The sequence below is a fragment of the Erigeron canadensis genome, chromosome 9, assembly GCF_010389155.1.
Source record: "Erigeron canadensis isolate Cc75 chromosome 9, C_canadensis_v1, whole genome shotgun sequence".
NCBI lineage: Eukaryota > Viridiplantae > Streptophyta > Magnoliopsida > Asterales > Asteraceae > Erigeron > Erigeron canadensis.
In genome coordinates this window covers 25,111,151-25,137,124 of record NC_057769.1, presented here as the reverse complement: position 1 = coordinate 25,137,124, position 25,974 = coordinate 25,111,151, and the positions used below count along the sequence as shown (strand labels likewise).

The 25,974-nt window shown below is 32.5% G+C and overlaps 2 protein-coding genes across 2 annotated transcripts; both read left to right on the top strand.

The window, feature by feature from the left end:
• The first annotated feature begins 6,808 nt into the window (after positions 1-6,808).
• On the top strand, positions 6,809-7,777 carry LOC122583405 (probable serine/threonine-protein kinase PBL28). Its single transcript, XM_043755810.1, has one exon. The coding sequence runs from the start codon at positions 6,809-6,811 to the stop codon at positions 7,775-7,777; it is 969 nt and encodes a 322-aa protein (XP_043611745.1).
• A 4,386-nt stretch (positions 7,778-12,163) lies between these two features.
• LOC122581197 lies at positions 12,164-20,639 on the top strand. Its single transcript, XM_043753367.1, has 12 exons — positions 12,164-12,589; positions 12,759-13,754; positions 14,659-15,573; positions 15,978-16,127; positions 16,353-16,459; positions 16,776-17,136; positions 17,269-17,334; positions 17,435-17,545; positions 17,710-17,894; positions 19,544-19,604; positions 19,717-19,832; positions 20,145-20,639. Exons 1-12 carry the CDS (start codon positions 12,572-12,574, stop codon positions 20,545-20,547), a joined length of 3,489 nt encoding a protein of 1,162 aa, XP_043609302.1. The 5' UTR covers positions 12,164-12,571; the 3' UTR covers positions 20,548-20,639.
• Positions 20,640-25,974: the final 5,335 nt, after the last annotated feature.

The following is a 25,974-nucleotide window of genomic DNA, read 5'->3' as shown; positions in this document are numbered from 1 at the left end:
ATACAAAACAAAGTAATAATTTTGTTAGTGGGAATCTAGAGGTTAAAGCAAGCAAACAAAACCATTGGTGGGATGCATTAACCAATAAACATTCTGACAGAATTGATCTCCTGTCTTAGAACGGGTAAACTGAACATGTGAGGACATTTTCAAGAAAAACTATCAAAATAAAAGTTGTAGACAAATGAGTTAAGATTAACCTCCAACTGGAATTACTCAAAAACAATAAACCAAACGAAAGATATGATTTTTCTACTGAAACTGGTCAAAACTGAAATTTTGTATGAATATTTTATAAACTTTAACAATTTTTATCTCCTAATCCATAAAGTTCCAGGAGGTCATACTTGGTGGAAAGTAATTTCAATGTGTTGTGAACTTAAAATAAAATCATGGGATTTTTCTAACAATTAGAACATCAAGAACTTTTATAAAACTTCTGATGTCGCAAGCAGTGCCCATTTGGGACAGTTTGTGTTTGGATAATTTTTACGGACACCAAACATCATCTAAAAATTCACCAAAAATTCACAAAAATACTAGATACATATAAGTCACTGTGTAAAAATCATGAAGGTCCAAATAATTCGTCTTGACCCCAAAATAGTAGCTAACATTTCTTAAAAATAAAGTATAAAACAGAAAATTTGTAAGTAATCTTATAAATGGCATAATGGGCTATGTAATGAACTAAGAACCATAATGGGCTAACCTGGCCCAAATAATGAACCCATAAGGAACACAAATCAGTAGGCCCACTTGGCCCAATAAGCCTTATAGCCCAATAACCACTATGACCCATTATGCACCTAACCCAAATAAGGTAAAGCCCAATAACTAATGTAAGCCCAAAACATTTAAAAGCCCATGACACCTAAGGCCCAATTGATAATGGCCCATAACACTTAAAAGAATTTCATGAGATAAGTGTAATCAAAATAAAACAAAGATAATTAAGTGAGATTGACATAAGTAATTATGTTAACCAAGCTATATATTGATATCACAAATGTTAATTCACGCTAAAATCGATTACACAACAAATGATGAATAAGGATAACATAACTTAATATGATATTTCTACATGATGACCTAAGATGCCAAGTGAAACCACAAATAAAGCCAAGTTACCAAAAATCTAACAACTTATAACTACGCATGTAATTAAAGTAACCTTTTACACCATCAATCGCTACAACCAAAACAATGCGAATGTTGGCATTATACTTGGATTCCACAATTGATAGCAACATAATGAAAGTGGCATTTCTAAGTGATGACTTAAGATAGGAACTTACATGTATTAGTCCTATCGTAGGGATAGTCTTGGCTTTCAAATGTGATTGAGAAACGTGACGGATGTATGATGGAGCGATTGATGGGAAGTACCCATTTTGGATAAGTGAATATAATATGCGGCATATCAAGGTGAGTCATAGCCCCCTTTCAAACTATTTTATGTGTTTAACTTTCGGGGTGAAAAACATGATAAGTAAAGTTATTTTATACATATATATGAAGTGTTTCTTGAAAGAAAGTTTGATATATGAAATGACTCTTGATAAGTATGATTATGATATGAAGTTATAACGTATGTTCCAAGTGATAATTGTTATATGATGAACTTGAGTTCTGTCTACCCGTTTTCTTTTCGGTACACTACTATTTACTCCTAAGGGAGGCCTGTAGTTAGATAGTTGCGCAACTAGGAATCGTCCACCCATCCAGAGCGTAACGGTGGAAGGTTGGTTACCTTTGTGATGACCATCACTTCTAGTCCGACCATTAGGGTGTTCTAGCTACGTAAGTTTAATCGGTCGTCCTCATGACACGATCCCAAGTATAAGTAAGGCACTTGATTGACAGCTTGTGCAAAGATAAGAAGTATTATAAAGCTTGGACTTGAAAATGGTAGTAGTAGTGGCTCAAGTATTTATTCATCAAAAAGCTATTTAAGTTTTGCCCTCGTGGTTAAAAGAAATTGAAGTTGAAATGATTGGATATTAAGATTTGAGTATTAAGATTTGAACATACGTTTTTGGAAAAGAATATTCGTAAAGATATTTGAAGGTCCTTCTTGGTGGTTCTTTATTTTTGGTCATAATTGGAAATTGTTTGGACACACGGATTGGGTATTGTCCCTCATATGATATCTTGAAAGACGTTGAAATTGGTGATATAGAAATGATTTTGGTAATCGAATGATTTTGGTATGATATACGATTAATCGATTTATATACTTTTTCTCTCATGATGATTTGACAAATGAGAACCTGAAATTTTACTATAGATTCTCCAAGTCTTGATATGACATTATGGTATTTGGAAACTTGATAACATGATATGAAAATTTTGTCGATCATATGGTTTGGATATTTCGAAATGTAATAGTAATCAGTTTTTCTAAGTATTAAAACGGTGATGTACCAAGATTTATATAAAAACCTATGCACTCACCAACTACGTTTTCGTAGTTGACACTTTTTCTACATGCTTTTCAGGAAATAAGCTTAAGCATTGAGGATTTATATGCTTCATGAATATTTGCATTGCCCTTTGGAGTCAAAGATCAAACCTTGTGATAGGCAATGGAATCCGCCTTGATCATTGTAGTACACTACTTCATGTGTTTGTTATTTGTTTCGTGAACTTAATATTCAAGTACGGTGGACGCATTTGTACTTGGAAATTGGTTCACATGCTTGTACAATTGTAAATTCTTTTATCAAATGAAACTATGGTGAATGTTATTTATAATCCTTTGTTTTGGATACTCGACTTTCTGTACATCTCATTGTTCCGCCTTAGTTGGGGTGTTACAATATGTACATGAACAAAAACCAAAAATCACATTACCACATCAAATCTTACCAAGAACAAAGATTTCGGATCAAAAGGTTTCGAATTTGAAGGATTTCGGTTACAAGTTTTCGGATCTAACCGATTTATGGCTCAAACTATTCGGATCTTCATATATTTTGGTTTTGTTTCCGGATCTATATAGTTTTCGGATATATATATATACATATCCACAAGCATTTCAACCGAAAATATATACAAAAATATAAAGATTTCGCCTCATACATCAAGGATTTGAATGATTTTGGGTATAACATCTTGGATTCAATGATTTTCGGGCCTTACTTCTTGGATCTAAACATTTTCGGTTCAAAAAGTTTTCGGATCTTAACAATTTTCGGATATATATATATATGAAGATTTATCAAGAAAGTTGGATATATATATATATACCCACATATATAAATGACCGAAAATATATATATATATAATTGAAACATTTTCGGGTTTGAGAAGATGAAGAAAAGAGAAACTGATTTATGCTTATTTTTGTATAAATTTTCGGACTATATATTTATATATATGAAAAATATATAAAAGTGAAAGAAAACAAGATTTTTGATGATAACAACCATTTTAACACTTGATCTAAACACCACTTACCAAGATCTTTGAAAAAGATGAAGAAAAGGTGGTGGTCGATGGTGGTTTGAGGGTGGTCAGCGGCGGCTGGATTTGAGTGAGAGGGAGGGGCGGCTAGGAGAGAAAGGGAGGAGAAGGAGTGAAGTGAGAGAGGGAGAAATGAAGACTAGGTTTAGGGTTTGTAAGGTTTTGTCCCATTTTATCCCATTACCCCCTTCTTTTGAATTTCTTTTAATTAGGTTTGACCCGACAATCTAAAAAACACCCTAGACCCGATAAAACATTTCGTCGACATATTTAAAAGTAACTTTTCAATAGCTTTCTAACGGATATAAACATGACTATATTTATTTATTAAATCTTTAATAGATTAAATTTTAAGTATTTCATTTTATTTGGCATTTGCAGAAGACAACTAGTATTCCTCTTGTTCTCGAGTTCACGTACAATTTTTTTTTTCTAAAGTCTAATGCTCATTAAGCCCGAATAAATCACAAACCCATTTATTCCATGATAAAGTCTTAGAGTTCTAACGACGTACATAAATGAAACAAACTAAAAATGATCAGAAAAGTACTTCGAGAAATACGATCAGATGACGGTTGTCACAGTTGGCCAACACAGATCAAGTGCAATTTGGAGTTCATTTAAGTGCATTGTGTTCATATAGATTATTTTATCATTTAAATTAGGACTTATGTGCTAGTCGAGGTCATTAGTTGCGCTAATCGAATTTACATCTTGAGATGACATTTAGATTGTTTGGCTTTACGGTGCTTGACGACATTAAATCTAGTTAGAAACATGAAATGGATCCTCCGTGGGTTTCACCCAACCCTATTCTTCCCCTTCTCCCCTCTCTTCATTTCTTATCTCTTCTTTCTTTCTTCTTGCAAGAACCACACACACACACACACACACACACACCTTCTCTCTCTCTCTCTCTAGAAAATTCTTACCAATTAATGTTGTTCAACTTAGATTTGTTCAAGAATCATCATCACCATCATTATATCTTTGTCATATCAAAAATTTAGGTTTCAAAGTGCAAGATTTCTAGCCATTTTGGGTCAAATTCGGGTTTGAAGACTAGGAGAAGATGTTGGTAAGCTAAACTCATCTATATTTATCATTTTATGTTTACTTTCATGTTTCTAGTTGATTCCAAGTAAATTCGAGTCACAAATCGAGTCAAAACGCGAATTAGGGTTGTTGATGGTTTAATTAAGGTTAAAAACGATTTTGGCATGAAATTGATGTAATGAAACAAATTTGTGAAGTGGGTTGAGTCTAATTATGTTTATATATGTGTAATTTATGCTTAAAAACGAGTTTGAGAGGTCCTTGGATCGATCATTAGGTCAAAATGGGGTTTTGGGGTGTTTTGGCTTGAAATCTGCTGCTGTTTGGGTGCAGATGGGGTTGATTGCGGTGCAGTGGGGAGTGTTGGTTCCCACTGCGGCGCAGTGAAATGTTGCTGAAGTGAGATTTCCTATGTCAACTTCAAACGCTTATAACTTTTGATCCGTAAGTCCAATCGAGTCATATGACCTATCGTTGGAATCATGAGAGAGTCTACTTTCTCATGGTATAGCCCTTTTGGTCTGAATCCTTGTCCATTTTAAAAATTTTGGGTCAAAGTGTTCTAGTTCATGCTCGGGAGGGTCATTTAGGCGTTTGTGGGATTTTGGCGTGACTCAACCTTACTTAACCAACTTGTGTAAGGTTATAGAGTTGACTTTGATGATACTATGATATACATTGATAGGTTGTGGGCACGTGGCGGTTGTTGGACTCTTATAGCTCGACATTAACTTGTCGTTTTGCTTGGAACCCGATCACGAACTCACAACCCCTTATGTTTATCCCTTTGCTATAGTCGAAAAATCAAAACCCAAAACCCTTTTATTAATTTGATGTAGTCGACCGAACCCAAAGAAGAGAGAAAAGAGATGAATTTTTAGGGTTTTTACTTATCAATTGTCTTTAAAAAATCCTTAACCGGAGCAAATTGCAAATCATTTGATTATGAATTTTTTTTTAAAGTAAATAATACGAGTAACCATGATATATGGATTTCAGTATATATATACGATGCATTCTCTTAATATATATTAGTAGAGTTGTCAATTTTGACACGAAACTTGTTAACACGACACGACATGACATGTTCTTAACACGTTTTGTGTTTGATCTTGACATGTTGATATTATGACTTAATATATTATTTGTATTAGTTAAGATATCTATAAACTTTTGTAGCCTTTAAATTATTATCGTTATCTATTAGTTAAGATTTGTAAGAGCTTTTGTATCGTTAAGGAATTTAAAAAAAAATATAAGTCAAAACTTATATATATAAGATGCGTATTAACGAGTTTCTTAAGGATTTAGTTGGATTTAACTGGTGCATCTGTTAACTTTCGTATTGTTAGGATTCAATCAATTTGTCACATACAAATAACACGAGTACATAACAGAAATAAATATGTAATATAAAGTTAACAAAGTTAAGTGAATGTGTACCTTTTAGCAAAGCTCCAAGAATCAATAATAATATTTATTATTATTGGGGTTTAAAGTAAAACTCCTCTACGATCGCACACTTGACACCACTACGAATGTATGCCCGATCACGAACTCACAATCCCTTATGTTTATCCCTTTGCTATAGTCGAAATCACAACCCCTTATGTTTATCCCTTTGCTATAGTCGAAAAATCAAAACCCAAAACCCTTTTATTTGATGTAGTCGACCGAACCCAAAGAAGAGAGAAAAGAGAGGAGTTTTTAGGGTTTTTACTTATCAATTGTCTTTCAAAAAACCTTAACCCTTAACCCTTTATATAGGGTTAATTGTAGTTTAGGCTTACAAAAGCCTTGTAAAAACCGGCCCCCATTATGTGAAATTAGGAATTGAGACAACTCTAATTCCTAATTTTCATTTAAGTCCTTATCTTTTCATAATATTTAATTAACAAACGTATATTTAACTTTTAACGAACGTTTATTAATTATTTCGTGAACATATTAATTAATATATTACATTAACATATTAATTAATTAGATAGTGTACTTGTGTCAATACGTGTGATTCCATACGCTTAAACATTTTCCGGACATGTGTTTATTTAACATGATCATATTCTAACACGTATTGTGCTCGTGTTTAATAAAAATGACACAATTAATAGTTAACATGTTGTGTTCGTGTTTGACTTTAACAAGTTTGTGTATTAACAAGTTTAGTGGAACCTGTTATAACTACTATATATGTACGGCGTAGTGTGGTATAGGAATTCAGTTTTTACTAAATATATTCGATCTCCCACTCATTCTCAAATCACATATACAAAAATTAGATATCATGTCTTCTGACACCTTTGAAAAGCCTGACCCCCCAAAATTTACATTCAAAGACATACAATTGGCCACCAATGATTTTGCGGCTGAAAATCTGATAGCTGAAACTAGTACTTCAAAGGTTTACGAAGTGCAACGATTGCAATCAGAAGAGGATGAAAAAGTAGAGCTTATCAATGTCCTGGTACATGTGCTTAAGTACGTTCTTACGGCTGAAACTGTATTTAGACTACCTGAAGCATGTTTCCCTTTGTTGTCAGTGAATAACAATATAATTTCTGTTGTTGGGTATTGTGGGAAGCTGGACGAAGAAGTTACGGTGATTGTCATGCAGAATGAGGCAAATGGAAGCCTGGATAAACATTTAAGTAGCAAAACCCTCACTTGGATTCAAAGATTGCGGATATGTCTTGGTATTGCTCGTGCAATACACTATTTTCATTATGGTTTTCGTGAGGGTATGAGTGTGATACATGGTAACATCAAAAGTTCAAGAATATTATTAGATGATAATTGGGAACCCAAATTATTTGGTTTTGAATTCTCCGTTGTGTGTAAACCAAGTCATCCACTTGTACGAATAATTAAATATGGAGGTTCATTAGAGTATATGGATCCAGCATTTGAGAAGACAGGGGGTATAAATCAGAAGTCAGATGTTTTCTCGTTGGGGGTGGTTTTATTTGAAGTCTTATTTGGGCAGAGAGCAAGGATTCAGAATGATAATAGATGGTATTTTGCTGATCTGGCAAGACGCCATTACGAAGAGACAAGATTGGATGAGTTGATCGATCCTGATCTACGACAACAAATGGACTCACAATCATTACACATCTTCTCAGAAACAGTGTATCGCTGTTTAAAGGAGCAGCGAGAACAACGTTTAGATACAAGTCGACTTGTCAAAAAGCTTGAGAAAGCCTTGGAGCATCAGCTAAGACATGAGAATCCTGTAAGCATATCTATATTTTGATTTTTCACTTCTACCTTTTCATCCATATAATAACTTTACTAATATAATTCTCATTGTTGAAGGAACTCGCGCCAGATAAACTTACCTCGATCGATAGCTGGAAGGTTATTTAATTCTTTCTAGCTTTTGTATAATTTTGCACATACTACACACGTAATTAAACTACTTTTAGTCTTGTGCCGAGATGAGATAGAGAAAGATTCAGACCCGAATTCTATTTATTTTTATTTTTTTATATAGGAGTATATCAAATTCAAAAGGGATAAGTACCTTAGAATGTAATGAACTATGCAGTAATGTTTATGTTATGTAATGAACTACTTAGATGTTTATTATATGTAATGAACTTTTAAATCCTATTTATTGGATGCAACCGGGTATATGTGACAACCATATAAGCTGCCACTTGTAAGTATTTTATTGGTCGGATACATCCAATAACTTGGATTTGAAAGTTCATTACATACAATAAACATCCAAGTAGTTCATTACACAAAATAAACATTTGTGCATGGTTCATTACATTTCCAGACACTTATCCTAATTCAAAAATACTAAAATATATCAAACTTATCTATACTATATTATAAAAGAAATAACCCATTTTATTTATGAAAGTGTTGAAAATATGTAATATTTTCACTTAGCACCCCTTAAAATATTTCAACATACACTACCCCATAACATTAATGATTAATTTACACTACCAATCCTTTATTCTTTAATATATTTTCATTAACCATTTACATCAATTATCCACACCACTCAACACCGTTTCCACCACCAACACTCGACCCCCCACTACAACGGCATTGTCACGACCACCGCCGCATTGCGCGGGTAACATGCTAGTCCAAAATAACCAATTTAGCCCGCTTATTACACTTCTGAAAAAGGATCAAAGATTTATATGACTATTTTATTCTTTTGTTCGATCTTGCCATGTTAATAAAATGAAAAAAAAAAAATGTTTAACATGCCTAAAAGATTAGTCTAACGATAAGATAAAACAATAAAGAACACATATCAAATTAAACTAAGGTAAAGATTAGGATAGAAAAAATGTGTTCATATGTTAATAATTGATTAACATGTTTTTTGGGCTAACCTCTCATTACTAAAAAAAAGGTAATAGCAAATGATCGACATATATCAAAATCAACGGTAATGATTAAATATAGAAAATGTATAATCAATATATCAACGATTGAATTCATTAAACATATTTTCGAAAATACATTGTTGGAATTAGTCTTGGAATTTGATGAACAAATCACAAGTTAAGATATAGAGTTAAGTACTTTTTTCGTCCCTGTGGTTTGTCGTTTTATCACTTTTCGTCCTCACCGTTAACTTTTGGCTAAAATCATCCCCGTGGTTTGCATTTCGTCCTTGATCAATTAACCCAGGGGCATTTATGTCTTTTCATCCATCTTAAGTGCAAAATTCATCCTTATGGTTTATCGTTTTTGCATTTTTCATCCTTATCTTTAACAAACCTCCAAACAAGAATTTAATCAAAAACCAAAACAAAATCAAATCAAAAACCTATATATACATACATATGAAGATATAATTTAACACCAGCGGTACGACTAATTTAATTTAATTTATAAAAATGTTATAAATTTTACTATAATTTAACTCAATCGTCAAAATATAATTACTATTTACTCAAAAAATACCAAATAGGTGCTTTATTATAAAGTATAAGTTTTAAAATTCAAAATTAAAAAAATATAGTATTAAAACATTAGAAAAAAATTTTTAAAAAAATTCAAAAAAATAAAAAATGAGAACACCAGAACGGTATTACCGTAAAATATCAAAAATGCCAGAAATAGTTGTATCGGAGTACCACCCCCATACCGGTATTGCCGGTAACACCGACCGGTATATACCTGCATTTAAAACATTGTATATACGTGTTTGCATTTGAAGGTGATTGAGTAGATTCTCTAATATATATATGTATATATAAGTTTTTGTTTTGTTTGGATAAGTTGTTACCATTATTTTTTTAATTTTTTTTTAAAGAGAGGATGAAAAATGCAAAAATGAGAAACCACATGGACGATTTTTGCACTTAAATGGGTGAAAAGACGAAAATGCCCCTCACGTGACTTGCATGTGAGGGGGTTAACGGCAAAGTTATAACGGCAGGGACGAAATGCAAACCACGGGGATGATTTTAGCCAAAAGTTAACGGCGGGGATGAAAAGTGATAAAATGATAAACCATAGGGACGAAAAAAGTACTTAACTCTTAGATTTATAAACTTGCTATTGTATTGCTACTTGTAATTGTTGTTCATACAATCTTAGAGACTCTCTTGGGTATGTTATACCCTTTGATCATACAGACACCAACACACACTAACACACACACACTAAACTGACACATGACATAGAGATACATAGTTTTTGAATTGTGTTTTTGAACCGTTGTGACTGTTTTAAAAGGTACCATGACACTTACAAAACTATCTCTCATAAAACATTTTCGTACATAAAAACATTTACATAGACAATCCTTACATTTGACACATATACATACAATAACATATTTTCAAACTTGACATATTTAACTCAAAGTTAAGGTTTACTTTTAACCCTTCCCCTTAAACTAAACCTTGGTTTAAAACGGGTCAACTTGCGTCGTCTTGCTTTTCACAACAAGGTTGGTTCTTCTTCATCATCCATTGAGATAAAACTCTTCTTGTGTGTCTTTCTTCTTGTCTTTTCACTTTGAACATTCCATTTTTGTTGTCATGCTGGTTGATTACTTGTTTTTTCTTGCTTGTGTCATACATATTTTATTTCTTGCAACACACAAGTCTTTTTTTCTTTCTCTGTCATGAAGGTCTTTATTTCTTGCTTTGCTACGATGGTCGTACTTGCTACTAAGGTTTTGATTGTATAGAAAGTCTTATTTGCCACTAAGGTCTTACTTGCTTGCTTAGAATCAAAGTTTATACTAACTCCTTGTTCATGATCTTATTAATGATCAAAATCCTTATTGTTTGGGCTACTTGCTACCCAATTCACTTGCTTTATGGGCTACTTGCAACCTAGTACGAACGTTGACCAACTTGCTAATCAACAATCGCACTCTTAACAAGTCTCTAATTAAGGCTTAACTTGTTTTGACCAAAAAATATGGTCTTTGATGCACCATGCAGGTTTGTTCCTTGCTATGAACCACAAAGGGCTCGATCTAACATATCATGAAACACAAAGGTTTCTTTTACTTTGATCAAGATTGATCTTTCTTATGTACCACGAAACATTTAATATCTCTTTGATTGAAATTTCTAGAGTTTGCACATACTTAGTCAATTTGAAATGCTAACATTTTTCTTACTTATTTTTGAAAAACTAGATTTTTACTTACTTTAAAACATCAAGGTTTCAGTAAACACTAGGTTTCGTAAAAACGATAGGTTTTTTCTTACTTAGTGAACCTTTTACTTTGTGAACCACGCGGGTTAAATTTCTTACTTCAATATTAATATATTAATAATCGAAAGAATTTTTTCTTGTAAAACAAAATTTTTTTACAATCCCAATCAATTAGAACTTAAAAAAAAAACTAATCGTAATATAAGTTTTCTTTTATAACAAATTTTTAATTAAAAAAAAAATTCCTTTAAATTTATGCAATCTTAAAACTTTAAAAGTAATACTAAAATTATATTTATCTATAATCCCATATATAGAGGATTGAGTTTAAGAAATTCAGCATAATTTTTTGTTCCCAAAATACCCCACTTCATTTCTAAAGTTTCAAACTTACCCTTCCACACACACACACAAAAAACCCACACATCCTAGAAACACAAATCCATACAAACAAAAACTCACCGGTGTCTTTTTTTATTTTTCTAATGATGTCACCGGCGCCGGAATCTGATTCCCACCAGTGTCTTTTTTTTTTTTTTTGTTTTTCTTGCATGTTTCGTATGTGATCACCGCAAAGTTGTTGTAAAAGTTAAATTAAAAAAAACTTACTATTCAAATATTTTGTGTCTTAAACTTTCTTTGTTGTCGTCACTCGTCATCCACATCACGAAAACAAAATAATACTCCTTCTGTCCCATATTAAGTGTTTATATTTAAATTTTTGAGTCTCTTGCTTTCATCATTGACAGTAAATATTTATGTTTGTGTTATATAAAATTTGATATAATATATATGAATTGATTGAGTTTTAAGTATTTTTTTATTGACATAACTTTTATCGATTAATATATTAACACAAAGATATATATGGTCAATCGGGGGAAAAAAAAAAATAGGCCAAGTAAAATAAGAAGGATGGAGTGTTGTTTGTTTTTTTCTCTTCATCAACACACCCTACTGGTGTTGGGGTGTTGTGTTATCTTCTTCCTTCCTTTTTTCTGTTTACTTTCGAACCAACGAGAAAAAAAAAAAAAAAAGAGGTTCCTCTCCCTTTGTCTTTGTTCTAGAGCGGTTACCAGATTGCCAAAAAAAATAATTAGGGCAAAATGGATCCCCAATTCTTTTTCTTCTTTCATCTTCACCGTCGCCATAGAAGAAGGTTTAAACATAATCAAATTCTGCTTCGCGTTCTTGGTTAGAAATCAACAATGTTCGATTTCTGGCGACGGTGGTGGTGGTGACTGGTTCAAACAGAAACACCTTCTACCGTCTTCTATGGCCACGGTGGTGGTGGTGGTTCACTTACACGGCGGTGGTGGTTCTATCTTTCGTGTTTTGCGGTTACTTCGCGGAATCCGTTTAGCTTCTCAATTGTTTGAATTAATCTTGCAATATGATGAACAAATCACAGGTATGGATATATAAACTTAATATTGAATTATATATATATAGGTTTTAGGTAAAACAAATAAAACAATATGTTCCAAACATTAAATTAAAACAAATAAGATAAGATCTTGACCTTTAGATCATGGTTAAATTGATGCACGAAGATTATTTCTTAACAAATAATGTTGCAGGGGAAAAACTTGGAACACCTAAGAATCCCACTTAGTGAAATAAAGTTGGCGACTAGGAATTTTGCAGAAACAAATCTTATTGGCTCGGGTGGATATGGTATGGTGTACCGAGGAGAACTTGATCATTATGATATTAAAAATTCCTTGAATAGAGAAGAGAAAAATAGAGATGTATGGCCAAAAAGGCGTAGCATTGTAGCTATTAAATGCATCCTAGGCACACAAGGAAAGCAAGGATTCTTTGCAGAAATTGAAATGCTTACTAATTGTAAGCATCAGAACATTGTCTCTCTTCTTGGTTTTTGTGACGAAGATCGTCATATGATCCTTATTTATGAGCTTGTTTCCAATGGAAGCCTTGATGATTATTTGGGAAGCACAACTAACTACATCAATCTAACATGGGCTCAACGCATACATATATGCCTTGATATTGCCCATGGATTGGATTATCTTCATACCAACACTAAGGACAAGCCAACCATTGTACATCGAGATATAAAGAGTGCGAACATTCTATTGGACAACAATTGGAATGCGAAGATTGCTGACTTCGGGTTGTCTAAACTACACCCTCTGAATCAAATAGGTAGCACCCTTAAGACTAATAATTTAGCTGGCACAGAAGTGTATATGGATCCAGAATATATGAAGACGGGTAAGTTGAAGAAAGAATCTGATATATACTCTCTTGGAATAGTATTATTTGAAATAATGTGTGGGAGGCTTGCATATGATGAGTTTTTCTATGTCGACAATGACAAGGGGATTCCATCCGTTGCACGACGTCTCTTTAGCGAGGGAAGATTAAAGGAAATGGTTGATCCAAACATAAAGCAAGCTTATGGAAATATCTTGATGATAAACCGAGGACTCAATCAAGATTCTTTGGACACATTTTCAAAAATAGCATATCAATGTGTGGAAGAAGCTCAATCAAGGTGCCCAACAATGGAAATTGTCATCACTGAACTTGAAAAGGCATTATTCTATGAAGTAAGTCATTGTTTACAAAATATTCCTCTCTTCTTTTCTTCTATTTTTGATCCCCACTACCGTTCTAAACAAAATGTTGAATTTATGTTCCCAATCAGGATTGGATTCCATGGAACAAACAGAAAGCTAGGTTCATATTTAACATGTTACATATGATAAATTTATCCATATCTCATTTCTCTATATCAATATAGTAATTAGAAAAAAATTATGATTTACCTAAAGATTAAACTCCCAAAAACCAGCTAATATAACCTATGTCGAACGTTAGACTATATACTTTCGATTCATAAATTATGGATTTGACGTTCATAGTATCTTTAATTTCGAACTTAAGAATAGATTTAATGCCACAACATAGTCCTATATATATTTTCATGGTGCCATCTAGCAACTAGCTGGTTGCCTTTTTCTTTAAGAAATTTGTAGTTATAAGAACATGCGATCACACTGATCTTACCATTCTTTCATTTTCAGTGATAAGAACATCTGTCAATTGTCAAATATATTGATTTATAATCAAACGAGAAAAATTAGATGTAACAAATTAAAGAGAGAAAGTTGTTTTACAAGGTTCTCAAAATTTAATGATGTATGCTTGCACTTGATTATAATCATTATTTTTAAGTTTGATAAATATAAAGTCACTATAAAATCAGAAAATTTATCTTAATACAGAAATTGTAGAACGGTTCAGTCCCGCCCATTGGACGGCCTATTATCTAATAAGTTTTGTGTTTAGACAAACATAATTTATATATTGTTGAATACAAATTGAGTAGAGAAAATAAGAATAAACATTGGAGAATTATAAATTATGTAATCTGAATGTTAACTTTATATGGTAATAGAATGGAATATTAAAATTAGGAACTACATTTACTGAAGAAATGATGATTCACAGGAAAACCACAAAGACAATCTCAAAATATCAGTTGAAGACATCAAATTGGCAACACAAAACTTTGACGATAAGAATTGTGTGGGAAGTGGAAGATACTGGAAGTCATACAAGGGGCAAGTTTCACATTCTAACAGTGATGGACATACAGCTGTTGTTGTAAAGCGGTGGGATACCAAGTTTGATCAAAGAGACCATCAATTTTTGTCCGAGCTAGATATTCTTTTCAAGTTTAAGCACAAGAATATCATTGATGTCGTGGGCTATTGTGAAGATAAAGATGAGAGAATTGTTGTTTATGAGAATATGTCTAAAGGGAGTCTTGATAAGTATTTAAATGATGCTAGTTTTACATGGATTAAACGCCTAAAGATATGCATCCATGTTGCAAGAGGATTGGAGATTCTACAGCAAGGTAAAGCTGAAACAGGCGAGACAGTGATACATGGGAGAATCAGAAGTGCTAACATTCTAATAGATGGTGACTGGAACGCAAAAATTTCAAATTTCGACATGGCCTATATGTATCCACAGAGTAAGAGTAAGGAAATCGATGATGCCATCAATGACGGTAATGAACTATTGGGTTACCTGGACCCACAGGAGATGATGAATATCGTATTTCCCCCTTCGGATATATATTCATTGGGTGTGGTTTTACTTGAGATTTTGTGTGGGAGATTGGCATGGCCAGAGAAATGTGAGGACCACTCTCAATCTTTAGGCCCTTTGGCTAAAAGTCGCTATGATGAAGGAAAACTTGATGAGATGGTGTTTGAAGGTATAAAGGAACAAATTGTACCTAAATCATTGACTACATTTCAGCTGATTGCATACAAATGCTTGAATGATGATCTTGAAAGGCGGCCAAAGGCATTGGAGGTGGTAGTGGAACTTGAGAAGACATTGGAATTCCAGGTATATTTTTGTAAAGCAAAGAACTATCAATTTTTACTCTAAAAATATTTACTTATTAAAAAAATAGTAAATCACTTGCACAAAATAACTATTTGTTGAAGATATTGATTGTTTCTTCAAAGGAAATGTTTATGTTTCGAAGCCAACTAAGCAATTTCAGACAAATTCAATCATTTTATTTTTAAAAAATCCACTCTGAAACTACCCACAATAAGGCACAAGGGTTAAAGAAAATGTTTTAGGTGAATCACATTTCTAAAATCAAAATGAAGAGTAGAACCATTATTGTATACACTGTATTTTCTAATTCTAAATTCTATTTTTTTGACAATGTGATGTTCTCACATATGAATATAAATAAAAAATAAATAGAATTTATTAGGTACATGTTTATTCTATAATAGGAGGATGTTGAAATATGGAAGACCAAACTGCCTAAAGATTACAAAGAAATACTTCAAATGTCAAATGTCTCGAGTAACTACTCTGACAAAAACAACAAGGAGCTCTATGACATGTTCAATAATGGAATGCTCATTCAAGAGAACAATGTGGTAATTATCTTTTAGCTCAGCTATATTGTATTTGGTTTTCATGCATGTTTTGCTCTTGATTTAATACAATTAAAAAAAAAGCATCCCAAGTATTCTGAAATCGCAAAAAATTATAATATCTTAAAATGGAGGATCTTTGCATACATTTTTGACTTTTCGTGCAAATGAAAATTGGTTTCTATTATTTTTTAAGCCTAATTATGATTTGACTGTGATGTATACCAGTGGTTTTCACTGGGTGAGAATGGAGAAAGAAATGAAATGATATCAGCAAGAAAATTTTGGTACCAAAGGCGGTGGTCACGTAAATGGCGAACTGTTCCACAATCAAGGTTAATCTCTCTTGTGGTCTGTGTGTTTGATTATTGGCTGACAAATTTGAAACTGCTAGGTACTCTAAAAAATAAAACTATTCAAAGCAATATTTCCAGCCATACTACCTTCTTAATTGTTATATTAATATTATTATAATACGAAAAGTTCATAGAGATGACCCATATTAATATGAGTCCGAAGTATTAATTTAATGGTAATTAGATTTTAAATGTTAATTTGGGCTCCTTTTTAAAAACATAATCTGTTTCATCTACATATGGTAATTAGATTTTAAATGACTAATTTTGACATCAATGTCTAAATCATCTGCAGGTTCCCAAAAGTAGCGGAGATACAAGACATTTCGAATTTAATGATTCAAATCAGGATAAAACCTCAGTTTTTATCTCCAGGTGTCAATTACAAGGTTCATCTCATCTTCAGATTTTGTAGTTTAACAAGATCTCGAGCTAAACGGATGTATGTGAATTTGAAGTACAAAAAAGGGAAGGAAACCTTACATGCATATTTTGGAACATGGAGAGATGATGACTGGATGATGATTGAATTATGCCAGTTCTTGTATTGTAGGGATGACAATGATTTCGAGGTTCTACTAGAAGGTTTTTCACGATGCTATTGTGGAAGTAACACCATCTATGTCCAAGGAATTGAGTTTCAAGCCATTGACAATGCAAGTTTGGAAAAACTCTTTGGATTTTATACTAAATTTCTTTTGTTTAAATTTAAGATAAGAGGGGAATAATAGAAAAATTATCATGATCGACATTACAAATTTATAAATTGGTTCTTAATCATTTTGCAGGCCATACATGAAAACATAGATGAGAAGTTAAAGGGAATCGAAGCAACCGAAAATGCAAGCTTTGAAGTATTGTTTATTTTCACTTTAGTTTATTTCAAAGCTGAGCCAAATGTATGGGCAACATTATCGTGTTCATATAATTGAGAAAGTCCCAAATTTTGTGCAGGTATTGAAACATGTGGAAATCCAGAAGACGGAGTTACATGAAGTAAATGCGAGTTTTAATAACATAGATAACTTGAAGCAAATCTGGAAATCAAACAGAAAGGGATATAAGGTCCAACAATTACCATGTACTCCTTAATTAGTTTTAACAGATCGAAAAAAATGATGGGAGTGGTAGACTAGATACACTAACTGATATCTCCTCTTTGTTAGTTTTCTTTTGTATTGCTAGAATGAAATATATTAACTATATTTGTTGTGTTGATCAACCAACAGTGGTGGTACTTGCTTAGCAAAATAAATGAAAAGAAAGATCATATGCTAAGTGAGGTGAACACAAAAAAAGATCATATGCTAAGTATAGTGAACACAGAGAAAGATTATTTGGGTTCTGCAAAGGAGGCTTTTACCGACTCTTTTGACAAGGGACCTTTTAACTTAGAACCATTAGCGCAATACAGGTATGCCTTTTGATCTAACTTCATTACGTCATTAATTTTCCTTTTTTTAGACCCTCAATTTTCCTTGTATGTTTCTCATAAATCCACATATACATGTATTTGGAATTTACTTATGATAAACTTGATGTGAGATTATATATAAGACCCCCATGCTATTGTTTGGTTGGTAGGTATTGTTTGGATTGTTGAAATTGGGATTATTAATGGGAAAGAAACCTATAAAATTTATGAATTTTCAACCCCGTTAAAGGGATGAATAAGGATTATCTAAAGTTGTTTTCAACTTTATTAGTAAAGCTGGAAGTGTCTTGACCCTTGGATTAAAATAAATGGTCAAGTTTCAAAAATCATCTTTGAATCTTGACCCTTGATTTTAATCTAAAGGTCAAGATTACCAACTTTACTAGTAAAATTATAAGCAACAAGAGGATTTTAATCCTATAGGGATGGGTTCGAGTTTCATTCAACTTTTGCTTCAACAAATTAAAAAAAATATTAATAACACCCATAGCCATCTTCCACAGGTTTTGGGTCCCAATACCTCAACGGTGTATGGGGGAGGTTGAGATGTAGGCAGCCTTACCTCTACCCTTGCCTTCGCATGGGGTGAGGATCGAACCCTTGCCTTCAACAAATCCATAACCATAGTAAAGCTCAACTACACACCAAATGCACCCTTGGTATTAGAGGTTTATTAGGACAGTAAACACTTGATAAACACTTGATGATAAAGTGTAGTAACAGTAATACTCCGGTATAACTAAGGTTTATGGTTGTAATTGTTATATTCTTGGTAAGATTAGTGGGTTTAAAACTTCAAATATATTATTTGGTGTATCATACCTTCTGAAAGTAACATGTAGAAGACCAGATCAACATCTCGAAGGATTTATGGAACAATTTTACCGAAAGGGTATTGATGATCGATAAGAATTTTTTAAATGCTCCAGAAAATTTCCACAAACATGGAGATTTGATGCTTAATATGTCGAGATTCAGAAGCATCTTATCAAATGGATGATGACCATGCATCGTGGAGATGGTAAAAAAGAGTAAGGGCATGAAACTCAGCAAATTGATGCCAAAACAGATTTTATTTATCTTGTGCATCAAAGTACTTGTAATGGTGGTAGAGATATAAGTCTGTCAAAGCCTCAAAGGGCTTTTTTTTGAGATTGGATATGAAGATGTTAACCAAAGTGAGCCTTTTTGTTCAGTAAATAAAGGTTTTACATGTAAATTTTGATAGAAGATGTGCAGCCAGTTGCAGACAGCAGTGGTGGAATCTTTTTTTGCCCAATGTTGTGGTTTTAGTATGATCCCGCCAAAGACACTTGAAACATAGAATCCCTGAAAGAGATAGCTTGAAACAATTACTTAAATAAAAGATATATATCTGGGCAGGAGTAATGATAAGAACCCCATATATTAGAGGGATTTAATTTTATTTGAAAATTTATATGTGCTTCCTTTCTGTCTGTTATCAAGTCAGGTCGTGTCATTATCATCACTTGAAATCCCATTCTTATATACTTTGTGCATTGAGACTGGAGACACATCAATAGTGCAAATGACTAAAATTTCATCTTTCAGATGTTTTGGTTCCATTGGCCTTAAATAAATTCTTTGTTGATATATCATACATGCAGGGTTGCAACTGAGTATGAAGAATTGCATAAGCCATCTGAAAACTATGACGACTGTGAAGAGGTCCTTTTTTTTTTCAAATTTCTATCTACTTTGAATTTGATTGATATGATTAAATTTTATGTATATTCCTTATGGTTTTGGTAATAAATTATTTTGACCCTTGGATGAACAGTCAATGTTACTAAGCAAAGTGAATGACAAGAAGCATCTTATGCTATCGGCGAAGGAGATTCTGTACAACTATACAATACTGAAGCTTATTCATTTGAAAGCCTCTGCCCGATCCAGGTTTGCCCTTTGAACTAATTTTATCATGGTAATTCGTTTAATATGAACTGTTATCCATGTAAACCTGTAAATTGAGTTATTTAGCTTGATTGACTCGGATAATTTTTGAATTTGTCATTTGTTAAAGCAAATGTATGTTATCTGAACTTTTAATATTCATGTATGTTGTCTAACAGAACACCAAAGAAATGACCAAAATTAGCTTAACCTCTTGGATTTAGATTTTCGGTCTCCTGGATCTTAAAAAAGTTACATGTATATCCAATGTAATGTTTATTTAAACTCACAAATATATATGATATATACATCCAGATTTCAAGAGGTGGTGGAGCTGCTGCCACAACAAGTACTCCGTATCAAGTGCAGGATTAAAAGTCAAATACTACAACCTAATACAGAATATGTATGTTATCTCGTGTTCAAGTTTTCCGAAAAGTGCTTTGGGCTCCATTGCCCGCTGATAGTACGAGATCTATACAACTGGAGGGACAAAGAAGCTGGAGTCGTTTATTTCATATGCCCAAGCTATTGGAATTTACATGATTATGTTCCAGAAAAGAGGGAAGATGGATGGATGGAGGTTATTGTTTGGAAATTCAATTCAACTTTGAGACTGCGAGATGATTTTGTTCCTGTTCATTTGAAGATGATAACTTATGAAGGAACTTTGTCCGGCCTTATTTTATGCGGCATGGAGATTCGGGCAATGTCCTAATATCTGTTTCTAATAAATCTATGTACCCGTACTTTTAAAGTTATGTAAACCACAATAACATTTAGAATTATTATATTGAATCTGTTTAGTAAGATTGAATCTACATTAAAAAAAAAAAAGGGTAACGAATTGGTACCCACATAACCCCAGCAGTCAAGGTTAATCAATCACTTAAATTCAATTCTGTCTCTGACAAGATTCGAACTCAGGTTATTTCTAGAAAGTAGCAGCTGGTGGTCAACTCTTCTAAGTTGATTTTGAATCTACATATGTAGATATGAAATGTAGATATGAAATGGTAAGTACTGTACGATTAAAGCCTATTGAAATTTGTAGCAAAGACTTTTACTACACAGTATCGATTTCTTATGATGTGAAATTTTCATTTAAAAACTAAAATTTCTGTAAAAACCAAAACTGATCAAAATATAATGTGATCTGAATCTAATAAATAGTGTTTTAATTGTATTTTCCAAAAACACAATGTGTTTTTAAATTATTGCTTTTATTGTGTAATCTGAAAACATATTGTGTTAAGTTTTAAGTCACAGTGTGTCTTTCATAGAATGTGAAAATTATAAAATTGTTCAAACACACTATGATATGAACTTAACACAATGTATTTTCTAAAAAATAAAAATAAAAATACATTATATTAAATTCAGATTACAATGTGTTTTTGTCAATTTTTTTAACATTCACGAAAATTTTAGTTTTAAATGATGAAAACCCTTTTTATGATTATGCAAAGTCCATAAGCATTTAATTTATTCGTTTTGGTCACATATTCCGTGGAGGAATGAGACATGGATATTACTATTGTTGACCTTTGGTTAGATCAAGTCCATATATTAAGGGAAGAGAAAGAGAAGAATAGAAGAAAGATGGACGAAAGCAAAGAGCAAGTATGAGTCTCCTGCTATGAGTCTCTTGCTCTTAAAAGGTGTAAACTGTTAAGCACGATACCCGCGCAAATGTGGCGGTGATCGTGGCAAAAACGGTTGGTGGTGGTGGCGTGGCGATTTCGTGTTGATAATTGATGTAAATGGTTAATGGAGATATTTTTAAAGATAATGAGTTGATTGTATAATTTAATTATTAATGTTAAGATGATAGTGTATGAAAATATTATATACTTTCAACGCTTTCAAAAATTAAATGTTATTCATTTTATAATATACTCATAGTATAAAAGTATAGATAAGAGAAGGGAGAACACAAGTTGATCCAATGCGCTACACATTTAACTTAATGGTACACTTAACAAACACTTTTGTGAAAAGGAAGTGATAAATCTACAACAATTATTAATAATCTACAACAAATGTATATGTTTTATGATCCAATGCGCTACACATTTAACACTTAATGGTACACTTAACAAACACTTTTGTGAAAAGGAAGTGATAAATCTACAACAATTATTAATAATCTACAACAAATGTACATGTTTTATTATACATTGTCCAACTGTATAAAAGTGGACATTGTTATAGATGGCTAAAACATGTTGTAGCTTTATCACTTCCCTTCGTGAAAGGAATGTGACAAGTCTTTCCATTCCATCCATCTTTCCTTCATACCAAACATGAAATGATGTATCCTCCTAGACTTTAAGTTGATTTTATTTTCATACTGATGAAAATAATATACAATTTCTGAATCACAATTTCTATTACGTGTATCTGCCATGAACGACAACAACAACAACTGTACCTAATCCCTGAGCGGGGTATGGGGAGGTAAGCTGTAGACAGTCTTGTCTCTACCCAAAGGTAGAGAGACTACTTCCATAAGAACCTCCGGCCAGAAAGATGTAAAAGTCGTTATAGGGTAAAGTGTTTATACCTATCATGTATGACAAAAACATGAAATGGGAGTCATTTCTAACAATGGCATAGAATTTGAAAATAACACGGATGGAAAAACTGGTAATTTAAAGGGGAAGTAATAAAAGCTAAAAGGAATTTCAAAACCTACATATCAATGTATCATGTGACGACATAGTCATCGCAGCAAACAGAGTTAGGACAACTAGACAATAAAATTAAAAAAAAGTTTCATCTGAAAACTAACAACCCAGCTAGCTGAATTTCACATTTACTCCTTCAGCAAATGAAGAATAAGTCTTCGATCAACCTTAGATTTACCCATTATTTCAGGAGTGCCCTTCGTCAGCGGTTGACGCCCTCCAAACGTGTACACAGCCGTTGTCAGTTTCTAGGTCAGCAAACTACTCATCATATCAAAAATGACATGTTCATACTTAGGTAGACTAGCTAAAGTGAAGGGCAGAATAAAATTTTACAGAATAAAATGAAACTTTATTTTTCATTTAAACTTTGCCCAAACCAATAATAATTAACGTAGGAAGGTGTCAAAAAAAAGTTGATTTTTCGGACTTTGAATAAAACTTATGCAGATTTAAGAGTAGCATGCAAATCTAAACTTTAAAGGCGGTAACTTCAAGTAGTACTTTGAATATAAGTCTGTATTCATTTTCGGTTTCTCCTTATGGAACCGAATAGTACTGAAACCGAACTCATTCCAAATCAAGAACCGATACCAAAATCGAATCCCCATCGGTACCGGTACAGGTACCGGTTTGGTACAGATTTTTTTTCTTTTCAACTCTAACTGGTAAATCCAACTAATTAATTAAAAGTCCCAAAGAGTACTTTTAAAGCATAAAACAGCCTATATCATCTTAATAGGAAATATCAATTTTGATTGAAACAATATACCATTATACAACACCAGAATAGAAGTGTTTCAAATCCATCTGAACAACCAGTCCAAAAACATACCAGGTTTGACTAATTACCTAACCTGTCCACTTTGATACCGCTACCAAATGGAAATGGTAACCAAGAGCATCAATGAATTATCAAATCAGAATTGGTGGTAGCAGCTAATTAAGCCATCTTCATTTAGGGTCACAGGTTTGTGCCTTCATCTCTGACTCTCTGTCTATGCATTAAGTTTTCTAATGGGATAACTTCTGAGTTACCTTCCATACAAAAGGGCATGATGTATAATTGAATATGATGAATCACCTTCCATACAAAAGGGCATGATGTATAATTGTATATAGTTGTCGACTTTGATTTAGTTAGCTACTAACAAAATATGGAAGACATCATGAAAGTGAATTATGCAACTTCTATGTATAAACTAAAGTTGGTCAAACCAACATGTGTGGACCCATCAGTCCGTCACTCATTCAGTTTACCACGTCTACTCGTCTAGTATTAATTGTGTCTGGAAACTCGGCTTCTGAGTTTAACAAATTTCTGTTATAGCTGAAGTTCGTTCTCTATATGTGACATTGCAGCCAGCGGATCAGCATCAACGACTTTCCTTGTGTTTTGACAAGCTAATGGCTGACATTTCCAGAAGCCTACATTCGAAGAACCGAGACAAGTTCACTCAAAATTTAACACTATTCATCAGACATGATTTCCGTGTCAAGTAAGCAATCTCACAAGTTTGGTGTGTCAATCGCCTGTATAGAAGAAATCTTTAGCATTTAAAAGAAAAAATCAAACGTCATCTCGAAGCTCTTGTGCTGGCGACTACGGTGCGTAAACGTAAATGTCGAGATGCACGCAATGATTCTGATGTTTGCAGGGTGTAGTGGCATTATTGTTTGTACAGCTGAAAATTATTCAAGAGGCTTCATGATCAAAACAAAATATGTAGAATATGATAATGGGAAAATTCTATTAACGATAACTTAATTTTTACCAAATATTTTTTTACTAAAGAAGTTATTTTCATTTAAACTTTAAAGGATTGTATTACTAATTTACTATCCGATATTGTCTATACTATCTAATAAAACAAATCACCATTTTTTCTTTTAAACTTTCGACCTTTAAAAAATCAAAAATACCTCTCTTTTTTATTTACTAATTTAATCATCTTCATATCTTAATCTTAATATATACTATAAGACAGTTGAACTAATGACTTATTAACCAATCAAATCGCTCAATTTTATCAAATTGACTATCGCTTATATCACCATTTAGATTAACTATAAATTAAAATTCCTAATAATTATTATCCAAATATATTATTATATTAGTATTTATATTAATTTGTAGAAAAAGTCTCATTATTTTACACTTTTTTTGTTTTTCATCAATAATTTACACTTTTTAACCTTGAATGCTTAATTTATATTTATTTTTAACCATCAATTTGAGAAGAGTTTTTTTAAAAAAAAAAGTAATGAAAAGTATTTATATTTAATTTTTTAAAATTACAATTATCACTCAAATCAAAAGTCGTAATTGTTAACGAAGAATATGAAAACAATCATAATTGTTATCTAATTATCATATGACATGCAATTGAAAATAAACTTATTCGTGTTATGGGTCCGTATCATGATCAAATACATATACTTGAATGTTAAGTACATGATCGCAAGTAACTTTATATTTTTAATTCTTAACTATGTTTCATAATAACATCACATTATGAGTACTAATGACTTCAAAAAATTCTATAACATGAAAATTATTGTATGTGTCTTATGGAAAGACTACGGCAAACTGTATAGTCCCGGAGGTGTAATAAAAGACCAAGGTATAATGTACACAAATAGTTGTAGACGGGGGTGAATACAACTTTTCGTTTTTCCTTACCTAGACTTTAAGAAAATAGTCTTAGAGATTCGGATATATATATATATATATATATATAACATAATATAGAAAGTAGGAATCAATAAAACAGTAAAGCAGAAATAAACATTCTTAGACACAGATTACGTTTTTCAAATGTAATCCTTTATTAAGAAATAATCTATACAAAGAATTACAGGGTTGTTGCGGAAACAAGATAACCTTCAATATCTAAACAACCCTTTGAAATGACAAACAACAATCAATAAGTTCTTGCTCAAAAGAAGCAGCCCAAGCTGTCTTCTCACAGGCTACGCTGTGTGTAAGAGCAGAGAGAACCTTTATGAAGAATGATTCAAAGGAATGTCACACATATGCCTTCAAGGATTGTAGCTTTTATAGGCGAAAGCTTAAGGGATTGTAGCTTTTATAGGCGAAACCTTTATGAAGAATGATTCAAAGGAATGTCCAAATAAGCCACGTATAAGAATTTTGTTGGATGATCAAAGGAAAATTAGAACGTGCCTTCATCGTACTTGTGGTCCCCAAACCTGCAGCACGATATTTTGATCGTCCAATGAGAGTATGGACACGCATATATAAATAAACCACCAACCTTGTAACAATTGTGATTCTTGACTCTTTGACTTCATGTACATTTTGACTAATTATTTAGTTAATTATATATTGAGAACAATTTGGAGCTCAATTAAGTGCAATGTGTTCATATAGATCAATTCATCGTTCAATTTGGGACTTATGTGCTAGTCGGGGTCTTTTGTTAGTACTAGTC